This window comes from Thalia democratica, chromosome 2 (assembly GCF_965202585.1).
Source record: "Thalia democratica chromosome 2, ktThaDemo2.hap1.1, whole genome shotgun sequence".
Taxonomy (NCBI): Eukaryota; Metazoa; Chordata; class Thaliacea; order Salpida; family Salpidae; genus Thalia; species Thalia democratica.
The window spans coordinates 32,184,675-32,203,504 of record NC_139166.1 but is presented as its reverse complement, the minus strand read 5'-3'; the positions used below and the strand labels follow the sequence as shown (position 1 = coordinate 32,203,504).

At 24.0% G+C, this 18,830-nt stretch overlaps 2 protein-coding genes across 2 annotated transcripts; both read right to left on the bottom strand.

Moving 5' to 3' along the window:
- Positions 1-485: 485 nt before the first annotated feature.
- LOC145830274 (NADH dehydrogenase [ubiquinone] flavoprotein 2, mitochondrial-like) lies at positions 486-15,257 on the bottom strand. The gene is made up of 6 exons (XM_082938223.1): positions 15,131-15,257; positions 13,459-13,581; positions 4,211-4,401; positions 3,035-3,242; positions 2,196-2,272; positions 486-699 (listed from the first exon to the last, which is right to left on the bottom strand). The coding sequence occupies exons 1-6, from the start codon at positions 15,164-15,166 to the stop codon at positions 606-608; spliced, it is 729 nt and encodes a 242-aa protein (XP_082794349.1). The 5' UTR covers positions 15,167-15,257; the 3' UTR covers positions 486-605.
- A 1,211-nt stretch (positions 15,258-16,468) lies between these two features.
- Positions 16,469-18,338, bottom strand: LOC145829754 (uncharacterized). The gene is made up of 2 exons (XM_082937623.1): positions 17,765-18,338; positions 16,469-17,414 (listed from the first exon to the last, which is right to left on the bottom strand). The coding sequence occupies exons 1-2, from the start codon at positions 18,306-18,308 to the stop codon at positions 17,044-17,046; spliced, it is 915 nt and encodes a 304-aa protein (XP_082793749.1). The 5' UTR covers positions 18,309-18,338; the 3' UTR covers positions 16,469-17,043.
- Between the last annotated feature and the right edge of the window lie 492 nt (positions 18,339-18,830).

Here is an 18,830-nt window from a genome sequence, read left to right as displayed (position 1 = left end):
TTAAGGTTTTTTTTTGTAAAATATTGTTTTTCCAGTGTAGTGTAGTTTTCCACTTTACAAAGTCAAGATTGTCAATGATACCACCATTATTAAAACTTCAAAGTAAAAAATAAACTTTGATCATTGCTAAATAGACAATTTTCAAAATTAAACTTTAACACATTTTGCAATATTCTTATTGAATATTAAAAAGAACAAATTTTGCTGAAGACTATGTATAAACCCCTTAAAAATTTGAATTTTTTTAAAAATATCATACAAAATTAACTACAAAATTTTACCCTTTTTAGTTTATACAGTGTTCTTATATTACTTTTTATGTACATGTTTGTTTAAATTAGTGTTTAAATAAAATTTATCATGAACTACTTGTACTGTCAGTTTTTACTTACAACTACTTCTAAATATTCAAGCTACATAAATCATGTTGTATAGCAGGGGTCGGCAGCCTTATGTGACTCTATGCGGGCCGCAGTTTGCCGACCCTTAATTAATATGTTTACTTAATCTTCTATATTTTATTATTTTGCGCTACGTTAAAATACACCAGATAAATAAAGAAAGTTTAAAAGAACTTTTAAACTTCTGCAAAATGAACGAATTGGTTACAAATCCTCTCTGACACCAAATCCAGGACCTTTTGGTTCCTCAGTAAGGCAAGTCAGACCTTCGTAAGGCTCACAAGTAAATCTACCACTTCTAAAATATTAAAAGTTATATTATATATCTTGCTTATATAATAAACTAAACATATAATGAATAAGTAAGAGCGGTTATCCAAAAAGCTGAGATTAAACGCCTTGAATATGTACTTAATTTTATTTGAGATACTAACAAAATTAATTTATCATAGTTTTTATACTGTGTGCAAAACTCTAAATCAAAGTTGAGAAGGCTTTTATAGGTGTGAAAAAGCACTGTTTTATCAACTCAAGCGTGAAATCATTAATTAGTTCTACATTTCATTATATATAACTTTTGTAGATATTGAATAAATTTAAAAAATTTATGACACATAAAAACTCTGAAATAAAATACCATCAAGAAATATATGTACTTATTTTTACTTGTGGCTCTATATAAAATGATGAAATTATTTCTTAATAACTTTACTATTTTTGTAGATAATCATTTTATCAATGTATCTTTTAGCGCTAAGTCTTATTCAAACTTTACTCACAACTATCAATGTAAAGAATTGGACTCGGATTCTCTCAAAACTATTTTTTCATCCTTCTAAAGGATTTCAAAAAAAATTCTTAGAGACTTAAGCACTTTTCGCCAAAATTAATATTGGTTGAAAAATTCATGTCAAACAGGCTTAAAAATATTAAAATCATGATTAGCTTTACTGGTTATCTTTTTTAAACGTAAAAAACTATTGATTTAAAAATGCAATTTAAACAATTTAGGATATTATTTTACTAAACTCTTTAGAAATTTTAATCTTAGTACATTTTTATTAGCTTTACTTAAAATAATTTATTAACTGATTCATATTTATAATTTCGCTTATACGCTTAAATTGTAAAGAGTCAATAAATATAGATTTTTGGACAAACAAGTCTTTTTTAGTACTAACATTACAAATATAGATTGTTTTATTGTTTTATAGTTTTCTGACAAAAAATTATAAAAATAAAAATAAAATTTGATTATCTAAAAGATAATTAAGAGCATTTAAGCATTTTTTTATGGCAAATTGCAATGTACTTAAAAAGCATAAGAAAAGTTATTTTACTATACATATAAAACTAAATGAGTAGTAACAATATTTCTAATACGATTGCGTGATATATCTTAAAACTGTTTCAATAGCTTATTTTAATAGTTCTTAACTAGTTTTAGAATATTATTTACAAAGAAGAATAATAATATCAACTAAAAATGGTAAAAAAGTGTACCCTTTATTATCTAGCGTGCACAGCTTTTGAAAACTTTGAGAGCAATGGGCTTGATACATCACTTATAACATGAATTTATGCTTTTAGTACTTAACTTTGTTCTTAAATAATTTTCGCATGAAATAAGTTTTAGCTAAATTATAGTATTTTATAAATAACCATACAATTAAATAGTATTGACCTAGTTTAACTTTATCAAAAACTACAAAAAAAAAATCTAAACTACCTACTGCTTTTGTAATTTCTTTTATTTTTAATATTTTAAGTTTTCTTAAGTTTTTATTAACTGACCTTGGACCAGGTTTAGGTTCCTTACCAGCTTTTAAATCATCCAAAATCTCAGCCATATCTTCAGGCTTTAAATCTTCCTGTTAATAACAAAATTAGTTTACGATTAAAAACACATCTATATAATGCTGACATAATAAACTTATTAGCTTAGCTAACATTCTTAATTATTAAAATAATCAAGTTCTTACTCTAATCTAAATTAATCACAAAATAATTTAAGCACTGCAAAGTTCTAGTAACGTACTGAGATAATAATTACCTATAGTAAAATAACTATAACTCTCTGTAATTTTTGTTCTAAGAAAAGGCTTTATGGTTATGTGTATCAAATAATTGATATAAAATTTACATTTCTAATTAAAAAATTATTGAAAAACATATATATAATATAAACAGATGTACAAGGTCAGGATTGCCATTCTTTTTTAGAATTTTTTTTCAGTTTTCAAAATATCTTCCAGGTTTTTTAAGTACACATTTTTGGCTCTATTTTTAGTTTAAAGTTACGTTTAAGGTAAGAAACTGCGTTAAATATTATAAAAACATTGAAAAGATACTGTAAAGCTGCTTTAAATGTGTTTTTTAATAAAAAAAAAAATTTGATGATGACAAGTTTTTCAAATCTATATGATAAATTTTATTGTGTGAAACCGAAATTTTACTACTGAACATGTTAAAATTGTTTAAAATTCCAGGTTTTTTAGCCTAAATTGTCAAATTCCAGGTATTTAGGCAACTCTGCAAGGAATTAAACAAAATTTTCACAACTATAAAAGCTTTAAAACATTTATATGCTAAACAAGCCTTTTAGTTTATGTACTTTCATACAAAAAACTAACATAATAGTAATCACCAATCTGAATCATTGGTGCATTCACGCAAGCTCCCAGACATTCCACCTCGTTCAAAGTGAACATTTTATCTTCCGTAGTTTCGCCAACTTTAATTCCTAACTTGTCAGTGATAACTTTCAATATTTCATCGCTACCACACAGTTGACACGGAGTTGTGGTGCACAATTGAAGGTGGTACTTGCCAATTGGGTTTCTGTATTAGGAATTGTTTAAATTATTTTATTTACTTTAAAAAAGCATTTCATTACTTTTACCAAATATGTAAACAAAAATTATAACTTTTTCTATTTAGCGAAACACAATTACATGGTATCAATGATGAATAGTAAGTTTTTTTAATGATTTTAATGCAACATCAATTTTTTTTAATTATAAAATGTGTAAATTAAACTTTAGTTTAATGAAGATTTGCAATATTTTTTAATATAACTATTCCTAAACTGTGTTTTCTGCAAGTTTAGGGTGTTATTATGTTAACTTTTTTTGAGTTATTCAAAGAGATAGTTGAAATTTTTTTTAAATCTTAAAAAAACTCGACTGATCTCTGCATTTTTTTTTAAAGATTGTTATAATCATGAGCTTGTCAGTTTAATGCAATTAATTATTAAAAAAAAAAAAAACTTTAAACAAAATAAAAGTCAAACCAAATATTTATATCACGATACATAACATATTTTAAGTTTGTGAATAGTATTCACAAATAGGCTCAGTTTTTATAATTAATTACCGGTGTTTAAAACATAAAGTTTTGAAGACATTTGTCGAAAATTTGTCTCAAATACAAATATATTTTTTTCAGTAGTCTATAGAATTCTAAGAAAAAAATTTACAACATTTTAATACTTCTTAAAATGTTACTTAACTTCAAGTGACAGTTGTTTATTTTGAATATAGATAATTTAGTTGTTTTTGTTGTTACAATTTTTATTGTTTATTTATTTAGACGAAACCTTATATACAAAACTTTTTTTAAATTTATTAAATCTAAGTTATTCTTAAACATTTTGTAGAGCTTGTAAAATGATATTATACTTGGACTAAATTTAATTAATAAATTTTTATATAATTTTTTAGTTATGTAGTATTATAACATACCAAAACACTAACTATTAGCATAATTTATTTAGTTATAAACTAAGTTTTTTTTTATTAATATCAAACCTGTTATACATAGTATAAAACGTAGCAACTTCGTAAACTCTCATTGGATTAACTCCTAATATTTCTGCAGTTTTGTTCATGGCAGAAATGGGCAACCAGTTGTCATTTTGTCTTTGTGCCAGGTCGAGAATTGGCATCATTGCTGCTTGTTTGTGGCCTTCTGGATAGTTTGCAAGGATGGATTCTACTCTCTAAAAGATAAACGGTTGAAAGAACATTTAAAACAATTTCAACAAAATCCTGGGCTTATCAATGCTACAAGGGGAGGGGATTAACTTCTATTTTAAAAAGTAAGTCTTATTCTACATTTATAACTAGGCTAGCAGTTGCTTTTCGCTGTTTTTTAAATTTAAAAGTATATTTCGAGACATAAATAATATAAGTTCAATATTTTCAAACTAAAAAGACAGAAAAAAAGTATTTTATTTAAAGTCTATCATCTCCTACATTTTTGAGCAATCGTTTTCAAACGTTCTCAATCTAATCTTTATAAAACAATGAACACTTCGTATGTAAATATATTTTTAATTTCTCATTTAAAATTACTTTATTTAAAATGACCAAAAATTATTTTGTTTTTAATTTTAAATCAAGTTTTTGATGTTTATGTCTTTTTATAAAAATATATATTTTTAGTTTATATTTTTATCTTAAAGTTAAAATTAGTTAGCTTTTTCCAAATTATATGTATTTAGAGCTTAGGTTTTTACTAACGCAATTTTATTTATTATAAGTTATGAGATTTTCTGACAACGACCAATGAAAAGTCGAAGAGCCGATAAAAGTTTCCCCGAATTAACTCATCTATTATCTGCTCCTTTAATTACTGATAATTAATAAAATAGCTGTATTTTGTCTTTCCTGTTTGCACCTTATATACAGAGCTTGGTAAATTTACCAACATTAGAACTTATATCAAAAAATCTACTTTAACATTATTTATCTGCAAAAAGTATCTGATAGCACATTTAAAAGCAAATAAATAAAGGCAAACGAAAACCTTTAAAAATAGTTATATTTACATATAAATATTTAAATTTAATAAGCAACATCTAATTTCTTATAGTTTGAAAAAGTTTAAAACTACAAATAATCTTCATCAAAAGTTTTAAATCCAGCTTAAAAATATTATTTCACCATAAATTTTGTTTTTATACCATAGTTGCTTTGTATTTATATAAAAACATGTCAAACAAATCTACAAATTATTTTTTGTGAGTCTTTTTGATGTTGCTGTCCTTATAAAACCGAAAGTTAACTTTACAACAGTCAGTTAATTTTTGTTCGTCTTAGGACGACAATATTAAAAGTACTTATAAAGAAAAACAATAAGCTAACCAAAGTTTGTAGAGTTTTTTAACATATTTTTATATAAGTACGTAGCAGGGGCGTAGCGTGGGGAGGGATGCTAGCGCATGCGTGCCACCCAAAAAAAAAAAAGAAGTAAAAAAAAAATGCAATATCTTTATCCTTTATTGCTTTTTTTTTTCTGCTTAATTTGCCCTTTTTCAACTATGTTTTTCTAGTATTCGAAAAGTAAAACGAAATTTCGAATACAAATTAGTGACAAGTTAGGGAAATTACTCAGTATACTGATTCGGTGCGTAATTGCAAATGCGCACCGATGTTGATGAAAAACTCCATAAGGAAAAATTTTATAACTTCATAAGAATTTAGACTCAAACAGTACACAACTAGTTAGTGCACCGCAGTAGTATAACCTTATGACATATTTTTTACAAGGACAAATGCTAACATTTTGTTAACAAACCATAAAGCTAAACCTGTTTTACAGTGATAATAATTCAAGAATAAACAAATTGTAGAAAAAATAGCAATAAACAACTGCAAATAAAATAAAACTAAATTGATAATAAGAATAAAAATATTAACAACATAATTTAAAAGATAAATAACAAAAAACAGAAAAAAAATAAAAAAATTAAAACAAATAATGAACAAACAGTTCATACTGTGATTACAGTTTTAATTTCACTATACAAAAAGTATTGTTTAAATTATCTAAACTTAAAATTTTTATTAAAAGTAGTTTTTTTATCAAGATATCAAACAAATCAAATCTTGTTATTCTATCAGCTATAAAGTTTAAAAATTAATCAATTTTTGTAGCAAGTTATTTTAAAATTTCTTTAGTCACATCATGAATAAATTTATAGCAACTTGTAAAACAGAGTTTTTACAATCAATTTTTAGTCTAAAAGACATAATTGATTAATTTTAAATTTAAATTTATTTAATTAAAAAAAAAATTTAAATAGTATTTAAAAAATTTTCTTTCTACCAACTGTTTTTAGTATTTAAAAAATGCTATTCCCTAAAGATTTTAGAATAACGGATTTTAAGATAAGTGAAAAGTTATATTTCTTGTGATTTTTTAAAAGCATTGAAAAAATTGACCTTAAAAAAATCATCTTTTAAACATTTTGTTTTGTATCAGAAACATTTAGTAAAATCTTTCCACACACTCATGATAACTCGGGATGTTATGAAGTTTTGGAAAACTTTAGTATGACTGAGTAAAAATAAGGATAACTCAGAATGTTTTAAGTATTTTTAAGCTTAGGCTGACTAATGATAGATTTGTTTTTTTTTAACTCAGGGTAGATTTAGTGGATTTAAAAGCTTTGTTACAAAGCCTAATTTCTATTAGTTTAAAAACAATAAAAAAATATTCAAAAGAATTTAAAATGCTTATGATGACACATGACATTTTTAAACTAACTCAGGACAGTTATTTTGACTTAAAGAGTGGCAAGGCAATCCTGATATCTTCAAAGTAAATTGTTTTTTTTTTAATATGTTTTATAATACTAAAGAAAAAGTAAACATTTGTTTTCATTAATTTTTAGATTATTATTTAAAAAAATATGCAAAGTAATATTGTATGGAATGTTGCAAGTCTAAAAATATGTCAAATGATAGGAAGAATATCTGAAGTTCAAAAGCTTGAATTGAAAAATAGCAGACCAACACCAGATATTGTTATTACTCAAGACAGTTCAAGTGGAATGAAATTTTTATTTTTAATTTCTTTTATACTTCAGGTTTTCTTCATTTGTTAAGATTAATTTTTACAGTTTTATATTGTAATATAAGTAAAAATGAAGAAGTTGAAAAAAAAACTAGCTCTTTAGATTTCTTCTACAAAAAATTTAAAACTTTAGATTTAACATTTTTATATAAAATATAAAGATAGTATATTAAAAGCTGAAACGAACTAAAAGTATGAGTTATTTTGAGTTTAATACAATACTTTTTTGTTGATATAAAATAGATATTGAACATTATTTAGAAATTGCACAGAGAAAAATATTTTGAGGTATTAATTGTTATACTTAGTTGACTATTTATTTGTAGTTTAAGGCCATAGGGGGAAGGGGTAAGCCATGTTTTTTAGAAGTTGATCTTATTTTAAAGATTTTTTTTAAGCTTTAAGATGCTTTTTATTGTTTTAAAAAATTCGAATTACTTTTTGAGATATGACCAGTCGAAATCGGGCCGCATAATAGGTTACCTTTGGGAAGGGAAAAATAAAACAGCGAAAAAAGGCTAGTTTGTTTAAAATCTATCTCATCCTACATTTTTCAAGCAATCTTCTTCAAACTTTAACAGTTTAATCTTTATACAATAACAAAAAAACATTACTTGGTGATTTAAAAATTTGTTGTAAAATTTTTTTATTTGAAACAAAAAAACTTTTTTTTTAAATTTTTTTTCTAAAATTTTTATTTATTTTAATTATCTAAATTCATAAGTAACGTTTTTTTCCTGTAATGTAAGGAACATTTTCTAAAATTTGAAGAAGATTGCTTGAAAAATAAAGTAGGAGATAGTTTTTTAGTAATTTCAAAAATTTCCGAGAAAATTGACACCGAAAAATTTGCGGCCCAAAAGTTTAAATTTAGGGGATTTTTTGAAAAAAAATTTGCGCACCCCCTGACAAAAATACCACGCTACGCCACTGGTACGTAGTAAAAGATGAACACAAAAAACAACTTTTGACATACTATGAGAACACAAACATACCATTACATATTTACAAAAACTATTGTCAAATACTATAAAAAAAGAAATAATATGACAAATTAAAACTATTCATAAAAGAAAAAAAACTACTCTCTTTAAAATAATGTTTGTAGTTTATCAATAAAAGATAAGGTAAATAGATGATTTGTAAAAAAATTACTATGTTTTGACAGATAGATTACTTATTTCTTTTTGATCCTAAGTTTTTTTTTTCAAAGTTAGTAAGTGTGTTTAAGTTTTCAGACAATATATAAAATAATTATGGATCGAACAAATTTTAAAAAATCAAGCATTTAGTTGTTTCTTTAGAACAAGCCACTTTAGAATTAGAGAAAAAAAGTACAAGAAAACTTTTTGCTTACTAACGGCTGAAAATATATAAAAACTGTCTTTTACAAAGTTATAAGTGAAAACTCAAATAAACTGTATTAAGAATATTTGATTAATGAAAAACTATAAAACAACAAAAAAAATATAAGATAATTTTTAATACAATAAAATATACAAGACACACAATTTCAATAAAACTAGATATATTTCGAGTAATTCTCATCAGTAGAGTACAAAGCTAACAAGAGATAAGATTTCACAAACTTATATATAAACCAAGTAATCAAAAGATTAAAAAAAGACAAAAGAAACTAGTAGCAATTAAAGTCATTTTTGTTTACTTACGTTATAATTAGTCTACAGTAAAACTATACATCAATATAATGAAAACAACACTTATAAAGTGTTACGAAAATAAAAAAACAGTATAGTCAAAATATTTTTGCTTACTTCCTTAACAACATACAAATAGCTTCTAGTTTAATCAAATCGAAAACATTACTACAAGTTTTGATAATTTTAAATCTATTTAGATTATAACTGTTTACACATGTTGAATTATTAACCAAATATTCTGCAATGAATGAACGTTTAGATGCATTTAAAACCTTGACCGGTATATTTATTATCTGAAAAGCAAAAAATTCTCTACACTCTTTGGGACATGCTCTTTTACTCTTAATTTTAGACATTTGGTTAATAATTCAACATGTGCAAACAGTTATAATCTAAATAGATTTAAAATTATTAAAACTTGTAGTAATATTTTCGATTTGATTAAACTAGAAACTATTTGTATTTTGTTAAGAATACCTGTTTTATGAAAGCAAAAAGATTTTGACTATACCGTTTCTTTATTTTCGTAACACTTTATAAGTGTTGTTTTCATTATATTGATGTATAGTTTTACTGTAGACTAATTATAACGTAAGTAAACAAAAATGACTTTAATTGCTACTAGTTGCTTTTGTCTTTTATTAATCTTTTGACTTTTTGGTTTCTATATAAGTTTGTAAAACCTTATCTCTTGCTAGCTTTGTACTTTACTGATGAGAACTGCTTGAAATACATCTATTTTTATTGAAATTGTGTGTCTTGTATATCTTATTGTATAATTACTGGTCACTTATGTTCCAATAACTTTTTATACCTTTATTTGATAAAATAATAAGCCTAGTGCCCATTAATGTTAGCAAAAATATCTCAGCTTTACTGTAATAGCTAACATATTTTTATTAGCTAGTAAAATCATAAGTAAAATGTTTGTATTACAAACTTCAAAAAATTAGTTAAAACTACAGTGTTGCCGTAAGCTTTTTGTAAATTTCGTCCAGGTTTTAAAAAACAAGTTTTTTGGTATATTTTTAGTTAAAAATTAACCTTAAGTTAAAATAAAACTGTTATAAACACTTAAACAACAACAATAAGATGTTGTAAAGCTACTTTAAATATATTTTTTAATGAAAAAAAAAAAAAAACTAAATGAAACGAAGTTTTTTTTAATCTTTACGATAAATTATTGTATCTAATCGAAATTTTCTTACTTTACATGTAATAATATTTTTAAGTTCCAAGTTTTCCCAGGTTTTTTAGTGATTTATTTGCAAAATTTCATACTATTTTTCAAAGTTTCCAAATTCCAATTTTTTTTTTGCCTAATTTATCAAATTCCAGGTTTTTGCAGGACTCCAGGTTTTTTGACTACCCTGAAACTAATTAAGTTTTTGGAATAAGATATATACATTACTATAAAAAAGTACAACTTCATTAAAATCAAAAACTTTTATATTTGTATATGTGCTTGAATCATAGTAATTAATAGGTTACTAAAACATGGGTCTTCAACCTTTTATAAAGCTAAGCACACTAAATTACTGGAAAATAAATTCTGTGAACACTAGACTTTAAGAATAACTGTTCAAAAATATAGGTTTAATCGTTTGCTAACAAAAGATCCTAGTGAAATAACTTCACTGGAATATAAATAAAAACAAATTGTACAGTAATCTTCCTTTATTGTACCAACATATGTTTCTGTGTGTTAACGAATCAACACACTTCAACTGGGTTCTGTAGAAAAAATAATTACTGTAATGAAAGAATTGAAGCATAGAATAATGTAGGTGTATACATGTTTTCATTAAAATAATTTCTACAGATAATATTTAATAATTAATTATAGGTAAAATATTTTAATTAAGTATTTTACGAACTATTAACTATTATCTGTAGAAATCATTTTATTTTAATGAAAACATGTATACACCTACTTTATTCTATGCTTCTATTCTTTCATTACAGTAGTTATTTTTTCTACAGAACCCAGTTGAAGTGTGTTGATTCGTTAACACACAGAAACATATGTTGGTACAATAAAGGAAGATTACTGTACAATTTGACTTTAAGAATATAAATTATTATTAAAAAAAAAACAGTTTTTTATGTTTTTAGTGTATTGATGTATAAATAACATGTCAAGAACAGATAAGTTATTTTACAATTAGCTTATTAGACAAATTAAGCATCATTTAAAAATTACTTTTTCAACTCACAAAATTTTTTGTGATCAGTAAAATTATTTCTCTGCAAACAGGTGCACACTGTGAAGACCACAGGTCTATAGTTATTATTTTTAGATTAATTTAATTATTTTCTATCTATCTTTTAAAGGTTCTAAGCTTTTTTCTAACATAAGATCAAGTAATTTTATTGCTTAAAACAACTCATTCAATAAATTTCAGTCTTTTTTAGTCGTATAAGTTAGGTGATTACAGTATTATCAAAAATAAAGTAATATAATGTTTGTACACGTAATTTTACTTATATTTAAAAGTAATGTATTTTTAAGTAGCTGTCAAATGTTTTTAATAATAAAATTTATTGAAATAAAAAAAATACATAATTAAGCAAAAATGATTGAGTTTACTAAACAGTTTTGTACATACTTTTTATATATTTTTATTTGAATTATTTTAATGTTATCAGTTGATGTATAAAAAAATTCCAAAACTTTTATTTAAACACAGAAATTAACGTTTATTTATATTATATATAGAACAAAAACAAAACAAATATAATTTATTTATAAACAGTGTTTAGTTGTCTTATAAATATCTAAAAACAACTGTCACATGTATGCCAGAGTAAAACTATTGAAATATTAATGACACCTTAAAACATTTAAAAATTTAAACAATATATTATGTTTTTGAAGTTGTTTGTTTGAAAACTAGCAAAAAGTAAAACGGTTATAACTCTACCGCTTTCATAATGGTTAAAGTTGAGGATTTTAATAATTTTAATAGTAATTATTAAATACTTTAATATTAAAATGTTTTAAAATCTAGTGTTTTCTTAAAAGTTACTTATTAAGTATTTCTTATATTTTGTTTAAAAACCTGACAATACTTTCTTAATAAATTTATCATTTTTACTCATTTTACGAAAATCGATAAACCATCGAAAATCAAAGACTTTACTTAACATAGAAGCTGTCATGAACTTATAAAAAATTTAAATAAACATCAAAAGTATTTAGTTATAGTAATCTAAGCTCGAAAAATAGTATTATCTGTTTATAAAATGTATTGAATTTTAGAAAAATTGTATAAAAATATTTCTTATTTAGATAACAATTACCTATACAAATTTTGTAATGGAATTATCTAAATATGTTGTAATTTAAGAGATCAAATTTATCTTGAGGACTTAAATTTAATTACAAACATGTTTAAAAATTAACTTTTTATTGATATATAAAGAAGTAGGAAATAAATAATTAAACATAAACTATAATTTATAGTACTGATTTTTTATCTCAAGTTAATAGATTTTTATAAAAATTGAGAATATATGTTAGTTTGATATATTTAATTTTTATACTAACCTAAAAAATTATATACTATAAAGAGTTTACTGTGCAATAAGGTTATAAACTAGTAACTTCTACTACCAAGTGACTACTATCAACCTAGATTATAATAATTAGTAACTTGCAAAAATGAAATAATTTGCAAGCGATTTTAAATGAATGAATTAAAAACTTATAAATTAAATAAATATGCAATTAGCAAAAACATTTTTCTAAATCGATGAAAACCTAAATAAATATTTACACCATGTAGTTTTGAAAAGTATGATTTTTTATAAATTTTTGATAAAAAGTATATACAACTATCAAACATTAATCGTAAAGGGTATTTATAAGACACATATATGTTTTTTTATATTTTCTACTAACTACATTATTGCTTTCTTAAAATTGTTTTAATAATAACTACTATTTTTATTTGTCATACATATGAATGCCATACACTAACATTAATTTTTCAACTGTTGTTATACAACTACCTATTCTAAATTTAACTATAAATTTAAAAGAAAAACTAAATCAATAAAATGGCACACGTCATTATTAATATATGTTATAAATATATGTTATTATTAAACATTGCTAAGCGGTCTTATAAGCAATAAACTTAAATCATAACAATAAACTATAATACTTGATTTTTTTTGTGTATAATACACTACCAAAATGACAATTTACACAGTAAAATATACAGTTAGTTAAAAAAGTATAAATAATTTTATTGCTTTAATTATCAACAATAGTATTGTATAGTTATATGTTGTTTATATACTGCTTAGAACAAACACAAAAATAACCTCCTATCTTATTTAAAAAATTAAAACAGTAGTATTGGTTAAAATTAATTTTCAAGAAATATGTTAACTTTTTATATGGTCGACACCATAACTTATGTTTAGTTTTTTTTATAATTTTTAACTGATAGTAAAATATATTTAACAGTTACATTTTAAAACTGTTTTATCTAACACTTAAAATAACTAAAAAAATAATTATAAACCTTTTTATTCTCAGGGGTGAATTCAAATGGGGTATCAGGATTATTCTCATCAGTATCTCTGTGGACAAAAATACCTCCACTTCTTACTGAAGATTTGTGGAAAGACCTGATTTGATGGTGAACCTTGACAATAAGATATAAACTTTGTTAATCAAAATCATTTAATGATAGTTGCATCTTTACGTTATTTTACTCGGGTTTGTTTTATTGTTTAATAAGTTTTTAGTCAATAAACTGAATATGTAAGGACACAAAGTAAACTGCGTACTGAGATTAAATTAGTAAGTCACACTTAAAATTTTACAAACGTTTTGTTAAATTTTATTTAAATAAAGTGATGTATAAAACGTTTATTAGAGTTTTTTATTCAGTAAACAAGAGTTGTCTAAATATGTAAGATATAGCATGTACAAGGGGATAATTTATAGTAAAATAGTACCTTATTTACCTAAATGTACATTTGAAAAAGTAAAGAAATTTTAATTTTAATAGGTAAAGAACAAATCGTATTAAATTATGTTTGAAACAAGAATTTAAATGTTGAGTTAAAACCAAAATTTAAATATTTTGTAATACTCTCTGTATCATTTATATTTGTTTACCTTCATATGCTTTTTTCTTTAAACAATTGCAACTTTTATTAATTTAGTACACACTAAGAGGAATGTCCAGCGCCCAAAGGCTATGTGATGTCATGAAGCACAAAGTAATTTATTAAATAACTTTTAAAGATACTGAACATGCTTACATCTTTTAATATTAATATACTTATTTCAAATGTTGCATAAACAATTTTCATACTAAAATTTATTAAGTAAAATAAACTTATCAATTTTTACACCAAGAAGTTTTATGTACTTAACATACTACATAAATAAGTAAAGCTTTTTTACTGCTAATGAAATTTTTGTAGTTTAATTTATTTATTGAAAATATCTGTGGGACAACATTTACAGAAGGTGTTAACCAAAATCAAAAGAAGCCGAATAAGTCATTAATTTAGCTGGAAACTAAAAAAACCAAAAGTTTAGTAATATAATAGAAAAACTCGTAGTGAGAATACAGCTTTATAGCAAGATGTTTGTTCGCCATAATAGCAAGAAACAAGCAAAATCGTTATTAGCAGGGTTTTCAATTATTTAGATAAAAAAGCTAGCATGAGTGACTAAAACTAGCCTGAGTTACATTAAGCTAACATGAGAAACTTGAAACAAGTAATTGATATGAGCCAAAAACTTTATGAAAATAAGTTTTAATCATGTTTAAAATTCTAAAAATACCATAATGATAACAAAAAAGACTTAAAATAAATGTAAATGACTTCAGCGTGAAAAAATTCCTTTTATCATTGTTATTAATAAAATCTTATACAAGTAGAGAAAATATTTATATGTAGGTAAAAATGTTCACTATTTAAAGTTAATCGGTTGCTAATAAAAAATGTAGGTACATTTTATAATTGCGAACAAGTTAGTTAGGTCTAAAAAAACGTAAACAAAAGTTTGGTATTAAACTATTTAAAAATAATCTTAGGTTTAAAATCAGATTTTATTTTGATTTTGTAAAATATAAAACTGAGTTTAAACGTCAATTTTAACATTATTATCTATATAATTTATATCTATTTCACTTGCAAAAATATATAAACTGAGACATAAAAAACTAAACTAACAGCTTTGGTGAGAGACGATCTTAAAGAGCTTAGCATTTCTGTTTTATTTATCTGTTTGCAACATTTTTACTTATGATAAATTGTACATTTTCAATCGATAAAAACAAGTCTAACACAATTAGAAATAAAAGCATCAATTAAGATCTGGTAATTTGTTTGGTCAGAATGTTTAAAAATTACAAAAAAAAACAGATCATAAAATCTTGATATCAAAATTGCAGATGAAATCAAAATATATTTGAAACACAAAATACTTATTAATTGAAAATAGAGTAAAAATTATTAAAAATGAAACTCTTAATACTTTCTTATTTTGCTAAATATTTTTTCAATATGTAGAATATAGACGTTTTACAGAGCTCATGCTTAAAACTAAAACTTTAAAAAATATAGTTTAAGTAAAACTTATTGTAATATAGGACCTGGTAATAGTAACATAAGTCATTGTAAAAATAATTATAGTACTACAAACATAAAATGAAATCGACTACAATATGTATATTTCCAGTTTAATTAAAACCTATTTTTTTAAGATAAAACATTTATTTACAAAGTTTTTCAGTACGTTTTGAAAAAAATCACTGCAAAATTTTCAATATTTTTGGTTATACTCATTTGATAATCATAAAAAATTTTTCAACAAAGTTCAAATTAAGTTTGCTACTTATAAGATTATAAGTAGTTTGTATAGCAATATTTAGCAGTTTTTTGAAGTTAGGAACTTTATACTAAAAAATACACTATTTAACCTATTCAAAACAAACTTTTAAGTTATTTCAAAAAAAAATTTCAGTAATCAATTAAAAAATATTTTATAGGACACAAAAACAAATACGGTGATATTAAAACAAGCGGCTAAGTATGACACGCAGAAAAATAATAGTTGTTTGTAAACACGACACATATAAATGTCTATTAATTTGAATTATAAGGTAGTTAGAGAGTACAATAATCAACTTAACTGCATACAAGTCTTGTTTAAGGTAAATTACAAATCAAGTTTGTACCAAACAAGAAAAACAACAAGAAATTTTTATATAAGTCACAAATATTCTAAAAGTAATAAACTAATACAAATAGACAGCAACTATTGTAAAAAAATATGACAGTAATAAGCAACATAATTTGAGTATAATTAAGATTATACATACATGCAGTATGTAATAAGCACAATTGATAATTGAAACAAATGCTATGAACTTTCAAAACTGATAAAAAAACTCTTTAAGTGTTTCTAGTTCAAGTTAAATTTAGTTTTTCTTTAGTAAATTGTAGACTAGCTATGTTTTTAGAAAAAAAAATTATTTAAAAACTATTATTTAAAAATTTTAAGCAATTTGTGAAAAAAAAATGGGAACTGCTTGTTTAGTATTGATAACATTTAATATTTGGAATAATTGTCTGTTTCTAAACTTTTGGTCTTTTGAGTAATTAAATAAAGTATACAACAAGTGTTTCTGGAGAAAATTAAGGTCATGTCTGCACCAAATAAAAATCAATTGCATGTCTAACTTATTGTAAAAAATAAAGTAGGACAGAATAAATTTTTAGAAAATATTAAAAGGCATTTTATAAGAAGAATTTTGTAAACGAAAAACTATAATAGCTTCATAATGTTTTTTTTTATATCTACCTCACCAAGATATAAATTAGAGACAAAAAATGCAATATAAGATAAATTCTTGACGAGTAGTATGTCAAATTTTAGTTCTAAATCTAATTAGTTGAATTAAATTTATCATACCCAAGAAATAACATCTCAATAGCAAAATGAGATTTTTCAGTAACCTTTGAACTAGCATATATGTGCTTATGCTCTTTCTAAGAAAACTTAAACATATCTATTTTACTTATTTATTTGTAGCAAGCAACAAATCATAAAACATATTAAAACATTAAGTAAACCAATGAAGTCATTCAAAAGTGACTCTGCAGTCAGAAGAAAATGAGGCCATCTCATTAACATGGGTCTGTTTGTGTTTAGTCAATGGTCCTAGTTGACTAAATGCTTGTCCGCATATGTTGCACATGAACGGTTTTTCTCCAGTGTGCCTTCTCATATGCTGATTAAGCTGCTGTTTGGTGGCAAAAGTCTTCCAACAGACGGTGCATTTCTGACATTTAGAGGCATCATGCACATTCATGTGTGTCTTAAGGTTGTTTTTGTTGGTGTATGTGCGATGGCAAATGAGACATTCAAATTTCTTCTTTTGCTGATCACTCATATAATTATGCATCATAGATTTTGCTGTCATTAAGTCATTGAAACCATTGTCTTGCAAGTCTGTCAAATAAAACTAACTATAAAGTTTGGTTCAAATAAATTTATGCTAATTGAAAAATCTTAAGTGTATGCCAAGATTATATTTTAAAACTTTTGATATAAAAGTTTAATATTTTATAAAATTTTAATTGCTTTTGAGAAACAAACTTTATAGTAAATTTTCAAAACTTGTTGTGTTTATTCCTGAAAAATTACAAGGCAACTTTAAAAGAATTCTAAACAAGTCTTCTAAACAGGATTGTTTAAAGTATAGACGTTTTAGATAGTATAAGAAATTTAAATAAGCCAAACATATTAAAAAATATGTTTGTAATTAAAATAGAGTCCATATAAGGAATACTAAAATATACCTTGTGAATTCATTGGAGACGGAAAACCAGGTCTTATAATACGAGAGGAAATATTTGGAAACAAATTTGATGGAGAATTGTTGAATGTAGTGTTTTCTGAAAAACACTCCCTGTCCAAAGAGATGTTAACCACATTGGCAATATTGGAACAGTTAACTTGATTACTGCCATTTTCACTTTCATTTTGGATTACTTTGTTTGAATTTTCAATACTTGAATCTATATCATTAGAAGAAGTTGAGGAAACAAGTTGGTTTGCAATCTGATTGTTGCTCACTTCATCTTTCCTGATATCATTAACGTAAGCATTATTACCATCAGTTCTGTTCTCTGGACCTAAAAGGGATTTATTAACACTGACAAGTCTTGCATTTTCCTCCTGCAATGTCTTTTTGTCATAAGTTAGTACTTTGACTGTAGCTTGTAAATATTCATTTTTGGCTTGTAGTTTCTTGATGATGTCTGTTAGATGAAGTATATTACTGTTCAAACTATTTAAAACAGACTCTGTTTGATCCTGAAAATTATCACGTGGGCTTTGCATTAGAGTTATTTTAGTAGTGTAAAAAAACAATATACCTGTAATTTGTTTTTTAGTACATTTATTAAATTCTGTATTAAATAAAACACACATTTAAACAACTAAGAAAAAGTATAAAACTTATTTAATAATATACACAAATATACAATATACAAAAAAAAAGCAAACTTATATTTGACAAAATGCATTCCTATGATTGCAAATTATTTAAAATTTTACTTTATTAAACAACTATATGATTTGTTTTTGTGTATGTTTTTTATAAATAAACAGATATAAAAAAATATGTTGACCTGATTATTATTTTTATAAATACTATAACTACTTTGACAGTTATGTACACTTACACATAATTCATTTGTAAACAACTAGAACTTGAATATGATTAAATATAATTGTATTTTAGAACCACTATTTTGTGTTCCTACTTCACTGAATTCACCTGAAATGTAAGAAAAAAACACTGGATTTTCCTAGAAAAGTGAAAAAAATTAAAAAAAAAATATTTCTCTAGTTTAAACTTTT